Source organism: Mirounga leonina, unplaced genomic scaffold (assembly GCF_011800145.1).
Source record: "Mirounga leonina isolate KUSES-001 unplaced genomic scaffold, KU_Mleo_1.0 Mir_115, whole genome shotgun sequence".
Taxonomy (NCBI): domain Eukaryota; kingdom Metazoa; phylum Chordata; class Mammalia; order Carnivora; family Phocidae; genus Mirounga; species Mirounga leonina.
This window is the reverse complement of record NW_023270268.1, coordinates 24,761,029-24,782,633: the sequence shown is the minus strand read 5'-3', so window position 1 is coordinate 24,782,633 and position 21,605 is coordinate 24,761,029. Positions and strand designations below refer to the sequence as shown.

The 21,605-nt window shown below is 36.4% G+C and overlaps 1 protein-coding gene and 1 pseudogene across 8 annotated transcripts in view; both read right to left on the bottom strand.

Moving 5' to 3' along the window:
- TBC1D5 (TBC1 domain family member 5) overlaps positions 1–21,605 on the bottom strand; it is a 587,710-nt gene that overhangs the window by 219,442 nt on the left and 346,663 nt on the right. For all 8 annotated transcript variants that reach the window (XM_034994045.1, XM_034994022.1, XM_034994072.1 and 5 more), the window contains 4 exons: positions 14,080–14,182; positions 6,788–6,876; positions 5,502–5,552; positions 5,339–5,408 (listed from right to left, as the gene is read on the bottom strand). In XM_034994045.1, coding sequence (XP_034849936.1) covers positions 5,339–5,408; positions 5,502–5,552; positions 6,788–6,876; positions 14,080–14,182 — 313 coding nt within the window. The remainder of the gene's footprint in view (positions 1–5,338; positions 5,409–5,501; positions 5,553–6,787; positions 6,877–14,079; positions 14,183–21,605) is intronic.
- On the bottom strand, positions 16,001–19,732 carry LOC118003250 (annotated as a pseudogene).

Here is a 21,605-nt window from a genome sequence, read left to right as displayed (position 1 = left end):
AACCACCCTCTCAAGTATGATGTTTTCCCCTAATATATGATGTCTAACCTTTCTTTTTTTTCAAGATTTTATTTTTTTACTTGTCAGAGAGAGAGAGAGAGAGAGAGAGAGAGAGAGGGAGAGACTGAGCACAAGCAGGGGGAGTGGCAGGCAGACAGAAGCAGGCTCCCTGCTGAGCAAGGAGCTCAACCAGTGACTCCATCCCAGGACCCCAAGATCATGACCTGAGCCGAAGGCAGACGCTTAACTGACTGAGAAACTCAGGTGTCCCTATGTCTAACCTTTCTTATGTTGAGTCCTCAATTTCTACCTCTCTCCAATCTTGAGATTTATAGCATCATTCTCTTATGACTGCCTGCCACTCCCTCACTCTACTTCTCTAGCTCAAATTTTTGTTTCTGCCTTGCAAATGCTGCTTTTTCATACAGGTCTGGTCCTAGTCTAATTCTCTACTTGCATGTGATTCCCTGAGTGATCATACTCATACAACAATGCCCATTTTCCAAAGACTTCCAAATCTGTATTCATAACCTAGAACCTTCTTGGGTTCTCTCCCATACATTTATATGTTGGTAAGGAATCTTAGGTTACAAAAGGGTCTCTAATTCAGCAGGCCCACTACTGAGCTATCATCTTCTGCTCAAAAACATGTTCATCATTTCCCCATGCCTACCTTAACCCATCCTCCAATAAGAACACCCACTTTGCCAATTTTAGCTCCTCAGAACCACTCGGGAGACTCTTACTATGTCTCCTCTCCTACAGCTCTACTGCTATAACCTGATTTGGGGTCCTAATCATTTCTTTCCTCCTAACTGGTCTCACTGCCCTTAATTCAGTCTGCTTTTAAATCTAGCTTCCGAAATGCCTGGTGATCCATCTAAAACAGGTATTAAATTACGCCCAGTTGCCCTCCTCAGGAAAAACAAAAACAAAAACAAAAGACAAATTCTTGAGCCAGGTCTATAAGGCCTTCATTATCTGGTCAGCCTCTACTCTCACTGTGCTTCCAGAGATCCTGGGGATGCCATTCTTTTACCTGAAATATCCCCTCCCCAGTGTTTCTACAGAGGAGCTCCCCAGTGTTCATAAAGATTTGGCTCAAGCGTCAGGTCCTATTTCATCATCTTCTTCTTTACCTCTACAGTATCTGTTTCTACTTCTTTGGTTCCTAAACCATGAGATCTCTAAAAGGAACATCATCTTATCATCACTGCACCACATTCATGGGGACAAAATAAAGAAGGTAAAGCTCGGGCACTTGGGTGGCTCAGTTGGTTAAGCAACTGCCTTCCGCTCAGGTCATGATTCTGGAGTCCCGAGATCGAGTCCCAAATCAGGCTCCCTGCTCAGCAGGGAGTCTGCTTCTCCCTCTGACCCTCTCATGCTTTCTCTCTCTCTCTCATTCTCTCTCTCAAATAAACAAAATCTTTAAAAAAAAAAAATAAAGAAGGTAAAGCTCTTGCCCTTGTAGTCTGGAGGGGAAGATTATGCAGAAAAAAATGTAGAAATCCACAAAAGAGCAGTGACTAATCAAGCTGGTAGAAAGAAAGAGGAGATGAGGGGCATGTGTTAACATTAGGAAAAACTTCCTGGAAGAGGTTCCATCTGTCTTGCCAGGATCATTTCAAGTCTTAAAAAGAAATATAGTCTTTAGTACTTCCTACAGTGTCTGCACCAGCATCTGTAGGTCTGAGGGATGTAAGGCCATACTGATTTTTATGGCTCAAGTAGTTTCTGCTAATTTGTATAGATAGGAGAAAAAGATACCTCTATGTTGTGGTAGTTTATTATAAAAATAGTACAACCAAGATACCATTTTCTGATTTTATAATATCAAGTATTCTCTTCAAATGACAGGATGCTATAATTTTTAAAAAATCTTAATTCTTGCTCAATTTTTTTCCTACTGATATTAAATTGAAATAATTGGGGGGGGAATTCATGTTAATTTTAGGATACCATTCACATTCAAGAGATACTGTTTACGCTGAAGCCAACTTTCCTTTAAAAATGAACAACTCAACTTTTTGCTTATTTTAATCATGTAGTTTTTCTTTACTGAAGAACCTTGTGTGGCTGAATACCATATTGTGTGGGATGAAGGCACTGAGGTCAGGTAGGGTTTCTAACAACCACGTGGGAAACAGGTCACTACACCTAGTCATCTTCTAAGGGTCTTGAATAAACACACTTCTATAAAGATACAATCACTGGCTTTGGAGAGAACTGATCTAAATTAACCTGTTAACAAAGGTTTAACTTAAGAAATAATGTAATCAATTTCCAGGTTGAAGAGAATGAGTTGTCACTAAATCAACAGCCTATATGGTCCATTTATCAAATACTGAAGAGAGACTCATGTGTAGCTTAAGAACTACAGACTTAAATATGTAGTTTGAAAAGATTTCCCCTGTGCTCAGAATACTTACAACAAAATTTCTTAAATTTAAGAAACTCACAAGTAATGCTCATGATCATTTAAATGGTAAACAGCTTATCTAACAGTGAAACCAAAAGAGAAAATTTTAGTTAATATAAGATATTCCTTATCTTAAAGATTTATCACCATAAAAATGCTATTTGCATTTAACAAATATAATCATATGGGATGGCTACAAGCTCCAACAAAACTAGCAATCTTTTAAACCATTTATTAAGTGGTACTCAAAATGTGCTCTACAGGTCAGTGCCAGTCCACAAACTGTTACAAGGATTCAGCGAGATAATTCTACACCACTATGTAAAGCAACACACTGCTTTCTTCATCAAGAGAGTCTCATTATGGAAAGTATGTCTGCTGGCCGAGGCAACATGCACAGTGATAGAACTGAATTGTCAAGGGAACTAGAAGAACTGAAAGACAGTAGTATATTAATTTCTCAAACTTCTTTTAAAAAAGGTGATGGAATCAAGGCATAGAATAAAAAGGGGACAATGAAAGAGGGATTCACTAGATAAGCTTTTCAGGAATATATTATTCGTTGATATATACAAGTAACATAAATGTTCAGAGGTTGCATCTATGTGTTTTTTCTTGATACAATGAGTAAATATCCTTCTTCGTGTTGTCTTAGCCATTTTCATGAACTTGATTCAGTGATATCAACATGAATGGGTAAAACTGAAAAGTGGTAATGCTCACATTTTTATTATTCACTTTTGCAGATACTGTGAGTCAGTTATAAAATACAAAATGACCACTGCATAAAGAGGTCATGATGCTTTTATTTAAATGTATTCAAATACTTTCTGCTCAAAATTTTGATTTTCACATAAGCCTATGACTTCATTAAATCTCCTGCCAAGAACAAATATAAAGTAATTGTTCTAAAACATGGTAGTTCATCAAATATGCTTACAAGTTTCACCTCTAACAACCCTTAGAGAATGTAACATGTTGATATATTAATAAAGAAAGAATTTATCACCTAGGCTGAAGATCAGCAAATTTTCTCTGTAAAGGCCAGATAGTAAATATTTTAGGCTTTATAGGTCATACCGTCTGTGTTGCAACTACTCAACTTTGTAATGAGCCACTGTAATGAGCAAGCAGCGATAGACAGTAAGGAAACAAACAGACATGGCTATTTCCCAATAAAACTTTTTTATGAACATGGAAATCTGAATTCCATATAATTTTCATATTCCACAAAATATTATTCTTCTTTTGATAGCTTTTCAGCCATTTAATAATGTAAAAGCCATGCTTAACTCCCAAGCTGTATAAAAACAGATGGCAGGCCAAATTGGCCTGCAGGCAGTAGTCTGCCCTGATCTAGACCAAAGGCATAAAAAGCATTAGTTATCCATTTCATTTTTTTAAGAGATGGAATAAAGTGACAGAATAATATATGGTTTCTAACCAGAATGCAATCAATTATATCAATATAAAATGAATTAATCATATAGAAAAAATATATATATTATATATATACATATATATTATATATATATATACCAAAAACTCTTAATGACATCCCTTGCCAGAATAATTGACATTTTTTCTAATATTCTTCTAATATTGTGTAATAACAATGAAAACACCATAATGATCTCTAAGTTAGCATATATGTTTGTTTAAGACGTCAGTTAACTCAGCAATTCTACTCCTAGAGAAATGCCAAGAGCATTGAAAATATATGTAGACACAAAGTTTGTACACAAATGTTCACAGCCTCATTATTCTTAATAACCAAAAAGTGAAAGAACCCAAATGTCCATCAACTGATGTATGGATAAACAAAATGTAGTATATCCACATGGTGAAATATTATTTGGCCATGAAAAGGAGTGAAGTACTGATGCATGCTACAACAGGAATGAACACTAAAAACATTATGCTAAGTGAAAGGAGTCAATCACAGAAGGCCACATATTAAACGGTTCCATTTTATATGGAATGTCCAGAATAGGCAAGTTCATAGAAAGTGGAAGTACATTAGTGATGCCAGAGACTCTGGGAAACGGAGGGAATGCAGAGTGACTGTTAATGGGTATGGGATTTCCTTTTGGGGTGATGAAAATATTTTCAAATCAGATAATAGGGACATTCGCACAATCTTGTCAGTATACTAAAAACTACTAAATTGTACACTTTTTTACTTTTTTTTTTTAAAGATTTTATTTATTTGACAGAGAAAGACAGCGAGAGAAGGAACACAAGCAGGGGGAGTGGGAGAGGGAGAAGCAGGCTTCCTGCTGAGCAGGGAGCCCGATGCAGGGCTCAATCCCAGGACCCCAGGATCACAACCAGAACCGAAGGCGGACGCTTAATGAGTGAGCCACCCAGGCGCCCCTAAATTGTACACTTTAAAGGTCAATGTTATGGTATATTGGTTATAACACATAATAAAAATTATAGTTAAAAAGAATAAAAGAGAGTAAATGATAAATGATGGTATTGAAGCTAAATGTGTAAATTCAACAGTGATGTATTAGTAAAAATAAGACAGCCTATTTCACACAGTTTGTCTAGGCGCTTCAGTAACAAAATGTCTAGCAACTCACTTGTGTAACAATAGATCAAGCAGATAAATGTTATTTGTCATTCAAAATTTATAATAATTTTTCAAGTAAGAAGTTCTATTGCATGGATAATATACATATAAAATAAAATTTCTATTTACATTAAATTTTTAATTTTACCTTTATATTTCTGCCAATATTATTAGCAATATGGTTTAGATCCCCAATTCAATCTTATTCCATAGATTTTTAGATTTTTGGTTTTTTTATAGTAATAATAATGGCTTTGATTCTCTGATTAGACGTTGCTACTTACTGAAATCATTTGTTCCCTCAAATATATTGAAAAGATCTGTACTATAACACTTGCCTTTTGACCATCATGCTCAAAAGTAGAAAACCAAGGTTCAGCAGTTTCCATAAGTTGTGAGAACATCGCACTAAAAATTAGAAAATAATACAGTGCTAATGTTAAACCCTCATTGAAGTAGAAATGGCATAAAAAATTAAAATAATAGAACTTTTGTACTTACTAGGCATCATGTTCCAGATACTCGGGGTTCAAGAGAGTTTTCATTTCCTCACTTAAAAAAGCAATACAAATAATCAAAATGTATCATTTTTTAGTTGAAGGGGATGCAGAAGTTGCCTTATTCTATACTCATAAGCCAACTTTCATATAGTGTGCAAATGAAAAAAAAATCATCCTTTCTAAATAAAAAAAGCAATTCCATTAACAAATGAAATCCTTTCTTTCTATAAAGATCAAAATCAAATTAGGTGCCTTGTCTATGCCAGAATGAAGTAACTATCTAATTACTCCAAATAACAACTACAAAATGTGACAATAGATTCCTTGAATGTGCCTGATCTAGAATAAATTGATTACTCCACAACCTATCACTTGTTTTCCAAAACAAAACAAAACAAAATACTTACGAGTCAAATATATCCTATCAGAACATTATTTTCTTTCAGTGGCTTCTGTTTTTATTATATTTTAACATCCATTAATTAGTGACAGTACCTCTTTCAAATCTATTTTAGTGTTGCTTTCACCTTCAATGGCTTGAAACTGCTAAAACAGCACGTCCAACTTATTTAAAAGCAATTTTCAAACATCTATACTTTCCTGTGAAGTATATTGTATACACAGCTTTTAAAAAGATAAAACTGGCATGAAAACAGGATCCCAAGACTAACTTCACCCTTACCATACTTTAGAATAACTGAAGAAAAGGTAATTAAGATACGGTTACTCTAGTCAGATGCACAGACTCAGTATAATTAGAGAAATTCAAAAGAAGCTAGGAAATACTAAAGTTACTTGCTGTGAAGAATAAATTAATGTATCTCAAAAACATGACAAGTCATTTTTCTTTATTTACAGACTGGGGTCCTTTGGGGTACTGGTTTCCTATTTATGACCTGAACTCACTGAAACCTGGTGGGGAGAAAGGATCTCACAGACAAGGTTCTCATGCAGCCTATAGTGAAAGAATGGGTCATGAGAGGATTATATATATGAATATTACCAATCATTAGCACTTTGCCATCATAACAAAAATTTGCTCTACTTGATCCATTAGTTATATATCTTCCTTTGGCACAGATCTAAGATTTGCAAAGACATTTATGATTCCAAATTTGTACCACAGCTGAACCAGGACTACAACTATTAAGTAGAATTAACAATCAGCCACATGAAACACAACCAAATGTTTACAATTTACAAAAGTACCTTCAATGTAAAAGATTCTGAGGTTAAAATGATTACAGCAAGGCTGAAAAAACAGAAAGAGCTCAAATAAAAACTTGCCTTGGTTGGGCAGACTCACTGGCATGAAGAAAAGCTTGGTGGTCACAGTGGAGGATAAAGACTATAGGCGCTAACAGCTCATGCATTCCCTGAAACATAAGAGCAAGAGAAATGAGAGGGGATGGATGTTGAGAGTCCACCAGTGGACAGAATAGGCTTAGTTAAATGCTTCTTCAACTGATCCTCACCACCATTTACATATTTCATTGAAATGCATAAAATGAAAAGCTACAAAATGAGATTTTATTTACTTTTAGAATTTGATTCCAATTCAACCATAGCACAAATTCTTCTTTAAAACATGGAGAGCAGTTCTCTTTTAAATGACACAACAAACAATAAATTGGCATGGTAGACAACCTTGCACCTGTCAGTTGCTTCACGATCTGTACTCATAAATATGAATTTCACTTATGCAAATTATAATCATGAGCTGCAGTGTAAAGATCTGCAGTAAGAAGGGCAACTAAGAACTGTAGACCTAAGGAAATTACATCCAATGTTTTCATTATATAATGGCTCAAAATTAGGATGTCTGTAGATTTAGGAAGAGCTGAAGTCAGCTAGCTGGAAATGTTGGATAATAAAAGAAACAATCTTTAGCAGGTATAACAGCAAACAAAGTTTTCAAAGTATGATTTTCAACATGTTTAATCTGAAAACTACCATAATTTTTTTCCTGTCTACTTCAACTATAAGGTTACTGTTCAATTTATTTAGTGAATTCACCGATTGTATTTGCTTTTTCCTTAAATTGGTGCTCACCTGTGGATTACATGAATAGGCACAGAAACAAAAAAGTATATTGGTTACTAAGGTGTCTCTAAAAGGATATTATAAAAATTCATTATTTATTCATTATTGTGGAGAATAAAGTATTCCACATTAGTAATGTGCCTTGTTAACTATAAGATTTTTCCCCCTTAAGCATCCGAAAACATGTTTTAGCAAGTTAAATATAGATTACAATCTTTTCTGCCTCTTAAAGTAAATTATCATTTTCCTTTTCCTTAATAACTTTGGATGATCTTTTATAAAAAAAAAATATAAGACAAAACACCACCTTAATAGGAAATAAAAATAAAATATGGAAGCAAAGAAAAGAGAGTTTCACTGGCGGAAGTAGAGACTTCCCATGATGGGAAGGGCAGTCACATAACCCTCTGTACATTCTAGAAGTACCATGCCATTCTTAAAAGCTAGTGATCATCACAAAATAATATGAAAGTAAACTCTATCGGAGTTTATTTGTAAGTTATCACTAGACTTGAATTAGGACTTACTGACATTTGTACAAAATAATTTATGACACACCAACAACTTTCTGGTGATTAAGACAAATTACCACACACCACTTCAATCTTTTTAAGTAACCATTTTCTTACTAAACAAACCTTGAGACAACTATTTGACTATCCCTTAGAGGAACATGGTAGAGACACAGAAAAAATGGAATTAAGTGCTAAGTTTGCTTTAAAATCATATGAGGTGTTTATTCTCCTGGAATAATCTCAAATTATTCCAAAAACCACGTGCTATAATTTAATCATCAAAGTAATAACTACTTAATGTAAGAATTACTGTAGCTACAGAAAAAAAAAAAAAAGGAGAAAGGAAGGAAGAAATGGAAGGATGGACAGACTGACCAAAAGAAAGAAAGAAAAATTAAAAACTATGGTAGATATCTTGTAATCTTTTTGCCTGTTTCTATGATTTCCTTAGGATAAAGTCCCTAGAAGTAGAATTTCTGGGTGAATGAGTAAAGAAATTTGTTAAAGTTTCTGATATATACAATTAAGCTACCCTTCAGAAAGAATTCCCTCACTTTAGGGCATAAAAATTGCCACTTCACACATCTTAACTTGTAGTGTTTTGTTTTGTTTTTAAATCCTATAAAACTTCGGGGTGCCTGGGTGGCTCAGTCATTAAGCGTGTTCCCTCTGTCACTGTCTCTCTCTGTCAAATAAATAAATAAAATCTTAAAAAAAAATCTTATAAAACTTCATAGTCAAATGGTTGTTTTACCCTATTGAAATGCTAGTGAGACTGACACAAAAATTTTATTGGCCATTATTATTTAATGAATTGCCCATTTTCTCCTAATGAAGTGTTTCCTTTTTCCTGATAATTTGTTACAGTTCTTCACCAATTCAGGATATTAACCTGTAGTCATTTTTGTTACACTTCCCCACGTTTATCATTTGTCTTTTTTTAAAAAAATATTTTATTTATTTGACAGAGAGAGAGAGAAAGCACAAGCAGGGGAGCAGCAGAGGGAGAAGCAGGCTCCCCGCTGAGCAGGGAGCCCGATGAGGAGCTCGATCCCAGGACCCTGGGATCATGACCTGAGCCAAAGGCAGATGCTCAACCAACTGAGTCACCTAGGAGCCCCTATCATTTGTCTTTTAATAGTGGTATCTTATGTCATCGTGAATCTCTATACTTTAAAACTATTAAATCAATACATCATCCTTCATGGCTTCTTGTTTTGTTTTCATGCCTGAAAAGGCTTTCCTTATATGGAGATTAGATGAGTACATACTTTTCTTTATTACAGCTTGAATTCTTTACCAATCGGGTATTTAGTTTTGTCCTGAAGAATAAATCTGTATTTTTTTCTGCAAAAGAGTTCAACTAATTATTGAATAACCCATCTTCTCCCAAGAGTTTTGAGATGCTGTCTTTACCATACACTGAATCATTAGTGTTCGTTTTTTCTCGGCTTTTACCGGTATTCCATTGGTTTGTACATTCTTAACAAGAACTTTACTATTTTAATGACTTGAGCTGTAAAACATTTTATTCTGCCATATTTTCTTTTCTTTTTCTAAAAGTTATTTTGCCTGTTTTAATTTAATTAGAAGGTAAACTTCAGTATCATTTAAATAAAATGCTAAACAAAATATTGCAATTTTACTGGCATTGCATTAAAATCAACTTGAAGAAGATATTTTAAAGAACAACAGATTTTCCAACCCAGAAGTTTGTAAACTGTTAAGTTTTTTACTAGGTTTTTGTTGTTGCTGATGGTGGTGGTGATCTTCTGATTGGGTCTTTTCCCCCTCAAGGTATTTTCTAACCAATGGCTGGTTTAATGAGTACTTGCCTAAATGCACCTTCCCACCTTCTTTAAATTTTCTCTTCCCTCTAGTTTCTGCGATACTGTTCTCTCCAGATTCTCCACTTGCTCATGTAAAGTTTGTCTTCAAGTTCATATGTCAAAAATTATTAACTATCTATGATAATGTTGAGAACACAAAAGTGAATGAAGTGGCAAGTTTCTTACCATTATGGAGCTTGCAGTCTAGAGAGCAAGATACACGATAATAAAATGAGCAGAGAAGTGACTATACAATTAGAAACTGTGGTAAGTGATGTCTATGTGTTGATAGAAAAATCCAGCTCCTACTACAGGCTCAGCACATAGAAGGTACTCACTGTGATTAAATATCTACCTCTCCATATAGCAATATGTTGGTAAATGTTGAACTACAATATGAAAAATGAAATAGAATAACAAATCATATTTCAAACCAATAAATAAGGGTGCTCTTTGTGTAATGGAAATTAAGAGTCCCCTGAATATCATTAAGACAACCTTTTACAAATTCATTGTTGACTTCCAACTAAACTAGAGATATTTTCTCAGACTTGGAAGAGATTGTTAGTTTTACTCTTAATGCTAGACTAGTAAAACCTGATTAATAATTACAAGTGGCAAATGTACAAACATCTTTAAAGGAGAACTATTTAGAAAGAATGATCATAAATTCAATATGCTGTAAATACGACAAAGCAAAATAAAACATAATAGATTGCTAGTATAGTTATTGGTTCCCAAAATGTGTATTTTGCTTGCATCTATACCATCAGCATTTCTGCTTGCTTAAAGCCTTTATCCCTGCTGGATCGTTAGTAGTCACTGCACTCCAAACTCATGCCAGTTGAAAATAAAGGTAACGAAGTTTTCTTCATCAACAGCCTGTAGGCTCACAAAATTGAACCTGTTCTTTTATCTGCCTGTGTTCATTTAGCCCACCAAGCAGTCTTTATTAAAGCTGAGGCATCAGGCAGTCAAAGTTCATTAATACCATTTATATAATCTCTGCAGTTTCAATTAACTCAGCAAGACATTCTACTACATGATAACAGTCTCATTAATTCAATAAAATCCCATAACTATTAACAATATGGTCGATGTTAAACGGGGTGTCACCTAGTACAAAATAATAGCTTTAACAGCTTGTGATGAAACTCAAGGTTTTTTTCTTAAATTTGATCTGGCTAAATATTCAGTCCTTCTTTAGCAAGGTATTATTTCTATGTAAATAATCTATAGGATTTTAAACATGTAGAGGGAGTAATTAAGTCTTATTAAGGGACTCCCAAGAGTAAATTAATGATACTTTCTTATACAGTAGTTGATTGACTTTGTCTAAACTATCAAGAATCTGACCTTCCCTATTCTTGTCTAGTCTTCCTTAGAAATGCAGTGGCCCACATACATCACAAATGTTTGACTGCAGTTATCATGTTTTTGTTCCTGTTTCCATTATTATAACACTTCCTTAATCGACTTTTTTCTTTCTCTAAAGAAAAATGGGAAACAAATGTATAACTTGGGATAATTTTATTCTGACTTGGTTTGCTATCATCAAATCTTTTACTGTGAGGTATTTTCAAATATTGAGAAGAAGAAAGGGCACAATGAAGAGATAAGCTTGATGACAGAAGCCAACACAATGAGGAGAGAAGAGAAAAACAGAAAGGAGTCTGAACTACTGAACTAACTAATGCTGCAGAACCATTTTGCCCCTAGACTTCTTGCAAAGTGTGTTAATAACCTCCTTCGAGTTTAAGTCATTCTGAATGGGATTTTCTGTTATTTGCTTCCAAAAGTCCTACACTGATACTTATTTTCTCCCAGTCTCCTTTTCGGTTTGTTTTGGTCTTTGAACTTTGTATCTGACTTCTGGAGAGCCTATCTTGCTTGGAAAGGTCTTTCCAACCCTGAAATTATAAAAAACTCTCCTAAATTTTTTCCAGTATTTCATTTAAAAATTTTAGTTTTCGGGCGCCTGGGTGGCTCAGTTGGTTAAGCGACTGCCTTCGGCTCAGGTCATAATCCTGGAGTCCCGGGATCGAGTCCCACATCGGGCTCCTTGCTTGGCGGGCAGTCTCCTTCTCCCTCTGCCCTTCCCCCCTCTCATGCTCTCTCTCTCTAATAAATAAATCTTAAAAATTTTAGTTTTCATATTTATATCTTTATGCCACCTGGAGTTTATTCTCCAATAAAGGTATACTTTAATCTTTTTTCTAGATGGAAAGTCAAACATGGCAAATCAATATCCTTTTCCCATTAAATGAAAATATCCTATCTTATCATATTAAGAATTTATATATAACTGGACCTGTTCTTAGTTTGTTCCACTGATCTATGTTGATTCCCACACTAATGTCATACTAGCTTGATCACAGACTACTTACAGAAGTTTTCATATCTCCCTTTGCCATTCTCCCTTTCCACTACATTCTGTAGCAACTCTAACATATTTAATAATGATAATAATAGTAATAACCACCATAAATACCAACAAGAACCCTTAGTGATCACTATGTGTTTTTAATTCTACAAAGTCAGTACTATTATTGCCTTCATCTTACTGCCAATAAAACTAAGATTTAGAAAATTTAAGTAAATTGTCTAGGATTATGTAGCTAGTAAATGTTTGAGATGATATTTAAATAACAGATTTAGGACTAGACCCAGTTCTCTTAACCACTAAGCTGTATTCTCTCCATTAAAATTACGGTAAAGCTTTTTGGCACCAAATTTAAAATGACCATGTCCAGTTTTTAAAAAGTGCATCTCTCTCTTAGATTATCACTGGAATGATAATACATTTATATATTAATTTGGGAAGAAGTAAAATTTATATTTAATGCCTTCCCATCTACATACTATCACTTTTCTGTTTATTTAACTCTTGCTTTACATCCTTCAAGAACATTTATAGTTTTCTTCACATAGTTTTTGCACCTATATTGTTATGCTTATTTTAAGACATTTTAAAGTTTTGGTTGCCATTATGAATGGGATATATTTTTTCCATCTTCCATTCTAAAAGGTGATTATCACCATGTAATTAATATGAAGGCGTATTAGTAATACTGAAAGTAAGATAAAATTAGTTCCCTTGGGTATTTTATGTATATAATAACAAATATGTTATTTAGGACAACTGGAATATGACTTGGTTTATTATCTTTATTTTTTTTATTTTATTTAAATTCAATTAATTAACATATAGTATATTATTAGTTTCAGAGGTAGAGTTCAGTGATTCATCAGTGGTATATTATCTTTAAACTGATCAAGTATATTTCAAATTAAATACATTGTTCTAAGGAGGACCTGGGTGGCTCAGTCAGAAGGGGTGTGACTCTTGATCCTGGGGTTGAGTTCGAGCCCCATGCTGGGTGTACAGATTACTTAAATAAATAAACTTAAAAAAAAAAAATCTACATTGCTCTAGCCATACAGGTGTTTTCTGTATATTACATTGAAGTTAGGTGGTTACTGGTTGGACATACATCGTAACCTTTGATTGTCAGAGAATTTATTAATTTGGTTTGAATTCCCACTTACTATACATTTTGAGAAATACATAAAAATATCCAACTTTTGTATTTTTATTGGAACACCATAAGCTTAAATAGAAACTTAGATCTTCTTTATATATTAAATAAATAATTTACATTTCAATGAGAGCAAAACATAATCCAGCAATCTTCATCTTCTTTCCTTTAGTAATGGGATGAATATCTGGATAACAAAGAATATCATAAATTTCAAAAAATTTAGAGGAACTTTTGAAGTTATATTACCAGTAAATCTTAAAGAGTAGAAGGACACCTGATTATTTTTTACATGGCATGTCACATATTTCAAAATGCCGTATTTAGAAACATTTATACATACAACTCCGAAAAGTTTTATTACTAGATTGGCTTCAACGATGCTGTTTATAAACAAACTCCCAAAAGTTGAAAGAAAAGATTGAACGCCTTATAGAAGACAATTTGGTGGAATGTCTTATAATAAGGAAGAAGCATATGTGCTTCAATGAGCTTACTTTTCTCACCATGCAGCTGACAAGCAGCTCTTTGATTGCTTTACTATTATGATACAACTTTGGATACAATAAAGGCTACATTATTGCTCTATCATTTGTCAAGCTGTATAGAAAATTTTGAGTCAATGGATGCCACCTGTACGATATTTTCATTACCTGTTTATAAAGCAACTGCTCGTTTTCTCTAGCATAACAGAAAAGAACATCTGTAAGAATTTTTCTCACATTTTCTTGTTGGAAAAACTGCATTTCAGGAAACCTAAAGAAAGAAAACACAGGATTAAAACTGACTAGCAGAATTCCAAGAATTACCCTCAATCTCTCATGTTTAAGAAGTGCCAAAGGCTACTTTAGGTATTAGTACAAGTGTGTATTTGCCATGCAGCTAGCTTATGCCATTGGTGGGACTAATAGGTTAAGGAAAAAGGGTGAGAAAAGGGAATTATTCTATCACAGAGGGAAATGATACCTTTCAACACCTAAATATTTTAAATGTCTCCACATGCTTAAAGTCCTCACATGGTGGATACCACAGTTTTTTTTTTTTTTTCAAGATTTTATTTATTTATTTGAGAGAAAGGAAGAGAGAGCAAGCACATGAGAGGGGGGAGGGTCAGAGGGAGAAGCAGACTCCCTGCCGAGCAGGGAGCCCGATGTGGGACTCGATCCCGGGACTCCAGGATCATGACCTGAGTTGCAGGCAGTTGCTTAACCAACTGAGCCACCCGGGCGCCCCAATACCACAGTTCTTAAGCAAAATGAATCATAGCCTATATAATTAGGGTTCAGGATTACTTTGTTTTAGCCCATTTGGTTTTAGGGCTAGAATGTAATTTTGGATGCACCAGCTTTTCGAAGAAATCATTATCATTTTTTTAATGCCAGTACCAGGACTTAAATTATTATACATGACCACACTGTTAGTTTTGTCTGATTAAAATGTAGACTTCAAACGGAACAAGTTAGTCAGTATTGCTTAAATGATCTCTGGATCAAAAATTCTACCAGGTGCTTTGAGGTAATGTGAAATAGAAAAAGGGCACAGTATCCACTTGAAAGAAGCTTACATAGTTTTTTTTTTTTAATTTTTTTAAAGATTTATTTATTTGACAGAGGAGATAGAGCCAGAGAGCACAAGGGGGGAAATGGCAGAGGGAGAAGGAGAAGCAGGCTCCCCGCTGAGCAGGGAGCTCGACGTGGGGCTCGATCCCTGGACCCTGAGATCATGACCCGAGCTGAAGGCAGACGCTTAACTGACTAAGCCACTCAGGTGCCCCTACGTAGTTGTTTCTAATGAAACAATATACAATCGTAACAATCCAAATACACAGCAATCTAATACACAATGAATACATAAGGGAAGAAGGAATGTCACCTAGAAGTTAACAGTCAAATAGGTTCAATCACAAAGGTTTGAACAAGAATTTTTAGGAGAGGAGGAAGATGGAATGTCAGTGGTAAAGATAACCAAATTAGAAGGAAAGATGAAGGCACAGAAGGTAATGAGTACTCCAGGTGTACAGCACAGTACGGCAATCAGTAATGAGAAAGGAACGTTCTTCCATGAAGTACTGCCACTTGAGAGCAGGATGACGACACAGGAGGAAAGGTGGGGCAGGTCTGGAAATAGCTCTGAATTGCTGAATCTACAAATGAAGAAAAAATAACCAAGTGATTCTACATTTTTGAATAGGTAAGTAACAAAGAAAATAATATTTAAGTAATTCTAAGTGGGAATAAGCCTTGAAAGAGGAGAGATTACAGGAAGGAACAAGAGGGCATTATAATGAAGTGAAGTGGAAAAAAATCACAAACCTAAGAAAGCCTGCGTTCAAATTCATGTTGCATAATTACTAGCTATATAATCTTGAGTAAGTGATTGCTTAACTGCCTCATCTATTAAGTGGAGATAATAATACTGATCTTGTGAACAAGATGTGATCATGTTAGGGGCACCCGGGTGGCTCAGTCGGTTAAGCGTCTGCTTTCGGCTCAGGTCATGATCTCAGGGTCCTGGGATTGAGTCCCACGTCCGGCTCCCTGCTCAGTGGGGAGCCTGCTTCTCCCTCTGCTCCTGCTCATGCTCTCTCTCTCTCAAATAAATACATAAATTCTTAAAAAAAAAAAAAAAAAGATGAGACCATGTTAAAGCACCAAGAACAGGGCCTGGCAAGCAGTAAATGTGTAGGAACAGAGGTCATTATTAGTCTTTGAGTATTGGTACTTTAGGGGATAAAGAAGTGAATTAGGTGGCTTTGGAACTAGAAAATAAGTGGATATGAGAGAGGTTTAAGAGGAAGAGTACCTAAAGCATGGAAGGACAGGGCATTATCAAAACAGAAAAATACTCCTTAATGAGTATTTTAAAGAGCAAAAATGGCTATTTTACTTCATATTGTAATGGCTAACTGCCTTGTTCTAGAGACTTTAGCTGTTTTATGCTTCATTCTGATCCTTCTCTGGCTCCCTATGAGAGTTATAACTTTCTTCCCAGTCCAGGCTGGGTTCCTGGGTTAACTATGCTAGTGGTTTGTGAAGCATCTCATTTCTGGTCCTAATTTTTATAATAAAGCCTGTTTTATCTTCATCTGTTCATGTGACTTTTGCTTGAAATTCCCTTGGATGTGCAATTGTCCCCAAACACATATATTTGGTTTGGTCCCCAGCAGAAAGGAGACCTCTTTTTTGGATGCCAGTAATAAACAACCCATGGATCTGAGCATGATGACCTCACATCTCTGCATGAATCTTAATTGGATGACCCCTCCCGACAGTCTCTATTCAGGCAAGGGAGTGTGACTAGGCATAAGTGACCTTAGCTCTTAAAGAAGAGAAAATTAACCTGGAAGTAGATTCAGAGCAAGAATATTATATCATAGAAGCCAAAAGTGTTCCAGAAAGATGTCAAATGCACTGAAGTAGGAAAAGAAACAAAACCACTTTTTAAATGACTTCTCTGAGACAACAGAAAGTTGATAAAGCCCTTAGAAAGTCAAATATCCCAAACTAAAGTAATCAGGATGAAAGCAGGTAAGTAGTTAAATTGCTAGAGAAATTTCTTGGGAAAACTTAGTCACTAAGGTAAAAATAGATTAATCCTTCTGAGAAGGATTCTTGCTTCTCCTCTTGTTTCTCCTTCTTGCTCATTAGATGACTTAAACCTAGCCTTGTCTTTTTTTTTTAATTGAGGTATAATTGACATACATTATATTAGTTTCAGGTGTAAAACATGATGATACGATATTTGTATACACTGCAAAATGATCACCACAAGTCTAGTTACCATCCTAGCCATGTCTTTAAGTAGGCTTCCTACCCCATAATATAGATCACATGACTTAATTGATTTTGCACATCCCCTCCATTAACTATTCTTTGGAAATTTTCCATGCACACCGGCACAACCAAATTTTGTGTAGCTGATGCAATCTGAACTGATTATGCAAGAAAGTACTAAAAACTGCAACATCCACTTTGTAACAAATACCCATGAACTATATAGTAAGAGTTTAATACCTAACTACTAAAAATGTAAATTATATTACATACCAATTCATAGTTTCATTTAAATGCATACTAACCACTTGCAAGATTAAAAACAAGAGAGCTACAAGAATTAAATTACAGGTAGATAATTTAAATTACCCACTTTTAGCAAATACCCAATCAACTAAAAATGTGTATTAGGCAGACACAGCATATCTACGCAATAGCACACTATCTACAACTCTACAACCCTAAAGTGCCAATTTATGAAGTTTCATGATACACTCTTTTTTAGAAAAGTATGACTTGCTCTCTACATTCTGATGGTTTCATAGCATCAAATGAGTAAGGTAGAAAGATACAGAAAAGTTTTTTAAAAGATATAAAAGTTTATGCTATTTAAGAAGTTGGAAAAAGAATTTACACTCAGAGTTTTAAGCTGAAGAAGTCTTTGGAGATTATCCAGTCTAAGTCAGAACGTCACAGGTAAGGATTCTGAAGCACAGAGATGAACACCTGCCCCCACATAGCTGGGTAGTTAGGGCAGCAATACTCTCCAACTGCTTCACTCATCAATGTCAGTCAGTCAGACATACACATTTAGGTAAAATTCCATGAGTTCAGAGCTACCAAGAGGTACCTAGGTCATAAGGTTGATGAATACACCTGAAAAATAACATATTTCCCACAATAAATACTTGATTGTTTTATTGTTAGGCTTCAAACCAGAAGACGTACCATGTATAGGAATCAGAAATAAGGGAGAAAAGTACAGTGAGTAGTTTTTCTAGGAATAGTAATAATCAGTTTGGGTTTTTAAAGAAGATTTTGTTTATTTACCTACTTGAGAAAGAGGTGGGAGGGAAAGGGGGAGGAGCAGAGGGAGAGGGACAAGGAGAGTCCATGCCGAGCGCAGAGCCCCATGAGGGGCCTGACCTGGGGCCCAATCCCATGACACCGAGATCACGACCTAAGTTGAAACCAAGAGTTGGATGCTCAACTGACTGAGCCCCCCAGGCCCCCCAGTAATAATCAGTTTTTAATGATACATTTTAAGTTTCAAAATAGCTTCCCTGCCGTCCATTACACATCTATGTTGTTTTTTTTTTTTTTACCCCATGCCATCTGGTGCTGCTTCAGGACAGGTAAAGTAATTTGAACACCATGGGGCATATTTACTTTTGAAACAATAATGAAAATCACAGAATACAGACCCAAGCTGGCTTCAACAATTAAGATTTTGAAAATCAATAGTGACTCCACAGTTTCATTAAAAAGAAAGAAATGGTAGTAACTTCTGTAAAGATGAGGTAGAGAAAAAAACTTGAGTTAAAACTGTGTTAAGTTTATGATTAATTCAAACCAAATATTTGATAGGCAAATAAAAGGGAACAAAATTCACACCAAATGGGCCTGAAGATAAATTTTGTTATTATCAGAAAATGGAACTCCAAGAGAAGTAATTTCTGCATTTGGCCAGAAGATGAAAATGGTAAATGAGTGAGACTGAAACTCTGACATAGATAAAAACCGAAGAGAAACTAATATTAAAGTACTCTATGATGAAATTTAGACAATACAGTTTAGATTTTCTTTTTCTTCTATTTATTTATTTACTGTATCCTAGACTTCTTTATTTAAGAACAAAGTGATGAGTGATGTGGGAATTAAAAACAAGAGCATCCTTGAACTGTACCTTCCCCCCAAACTCCCTGCCCCCACACCCTTTGTGTTCCCAAATCTGTTCTCAGTGAATAAAGAACTTAATTACAGAGTCCTTGTACAAACCTCAGGTTCTCTTTCCCTAGGCCTCCCCCTCTCTCTGCCCCCCATTCCTGGGAAGGGAAGGCACCTCGGTTTGAATGCATAGGAGATCCCAGAGTGGTGACAGACACAGAGGGAAAGGCCTCACCATCAGGGGAAGGGAATGAGTGAAGAGAGGGTCTCTATAGCCTGGGGTACGAAAAGGGAGCCCTGGTGCCAGAGTAAAGTACACTGGTGCCCCTGAGAAAGGGGACTCAAAATCCTCTCCTTGCAAATAGTCACTGCTTGATCATTTGTCCTTCTGGCAACCAGTGCAGAACCACACTCGGACCACATCCTTGAGGCCGAGCTGCTGGGCAACGTGGCTGACTGGCTACATGGCAGGTTTCAGGCACTGCAGGCCCAGGTCCTCCTGGTTGTCTCTCGCTGGCTTCTCCAGACTCATTTGCTTTCTCTTTCAGGCCTGCACAAGGATCTCCGTTTTGCTTATCTCCTGACGATTTTCACTGTTGTCAGCTTCCTATACCCACTTGGGCAGCAGGGGCCGCAGCTTACACATTACTGAAACTGAGCTGCAGAGCCTCAAAATGACAGATGGTCATTTGGCTAAACACCTTCCCAAAGAGAAGCCCCCAGGTGAGTCCCACATCTGCCTGAGTATATTCCAGGGTGATCCTCTTCTGCTCCAAAAGCTTGGCCAATTGTTCCAGGTCTTTCTGCAGAGCTTTGACGTCCCAGGATTCCTTGGGGGTTTGCTCCAGTTTCTCCCTTTCCAGCTTCACAGTCCCAGGTGGGGCAGTGCAGGGCTAGGGGGAGGCCCCCTTGGAGTTGCTCTCCACCCCAGCTCCCCACTCACCCTCCACCTGAGAAGTCTTCAGGACGCCTTGGGGCACTAGCCCCACTCCAACCTGAGGTCCACAGTACGCCATTCCCCTGCAGAACTCATACTGAGGGTTGGGGTGGGGTGGGCACAGGGAATCCCCCCACACCTCCGTGCCTGTCCCAACCTCCGGCCCAATTCTTTTTTTTTTTTTTTTAATGATTTTATTTATTTATTTGACAGAGAGAGAGAGACAGAGAGAGAGGGGACACAAGCAGGGGGAGTGGGAGAGGGAGAAGCAGGCTTCCCGCCGAACAGGGAGCCCAATGTGGGACTCGATCCCAGGACCCTGGGATCATGACCTGAGCCGAAGGCAGACGCTTAATGACTGAGCCACCCAGGCGCCCCCTCCGCCCAATTCTTGACCTGTCAGGAGGGTCTTGGAAGCTCAGCAAGGTCCGAGGGTCAACCCAGCAGGGCTCTGGCCCTCCCAGCATGGTGTCAGAAGCCAGGTGTCTTGCCATGGGGAAGAGGGGCACCCCAAACCAGGGACCTGGAAAGATGAGGGCTCTCCAAAAGACTCTAAGATTTTTCTTGATGGGAAAAAAAAGTAGTATTTCAGTTCTAACCTAACTGATCGGTATTTAAAATACAGCAGTTCCTCTCTCAAGATGTATGAAGGAACTTATAATCAGACAAATTTTACATATTGCAAATTAATACCGAGAGACATAAAACTCTGGGGTCTGAGTTTTGTTCTGCATCTTGTAATAACCCAAAATTCATAGGCATTATAGTTTTCATTATAAGACTTAAAAAAAAAAAAACTTTCTTTATGGAAAATTCAAACATTTCTAAAGAATAGACAGTAGCAGACTCAACAGATCCATCACCCAATTTCACTGCCATTTCAGTTCTTGTCTCATATATATTCCTCCCTCAATTCTGCATTTTGAAACAAATCTGAGATGTCACATCTATAAATATTGTAGTATGTATCTCTAAAAGGACTCTAAAAACATAACCATGTAACATAACCATTCTAACACTACTAATAAAATAATCCATTAATTAAATCAAATATCCAGGCAATGTGCAAATTTCCCTAATTTTTTTCAGTTTGTTCAAGATCCAAGAAATGTCCATACACTACAATTCGTTGATATCTCTCTCTCTTTTTTTTTTAAAGATTTATTTATTTATTTGAGAGAGAGAGTACATGAAAGGGGGGAGGGTTAGAGGGAGAAGCAGGCTCCCCGCTGAGCAGGAAGCCCGATGCGGGACTCGATCCAGGGACTCCAGGATCATGACCTGGGCCGAAGGCAGTCGCTTAACCAACTGAGCCACCCAGGCGCCCCGTTGATATATCTCTTAAGATTTATTCTTCCCCTCTCTTTTCTCCTCCTTGTCTCTGTCTCTCTCTCTCTGCAACATACTTGTTAAAGAAGCCAGGTTATTTATTGCGTCGAAACTTCCCACATTCTGGATTTTTCTTATTGTTCCTCTATTTTGTTACTTAACACATTCCTCCACCTATCTATCTTATAAACTGGTAGTGAGGTCTAGAGACTTCATCAAATTCAAATTCAATTTTCAACAGAATTCTTCATGG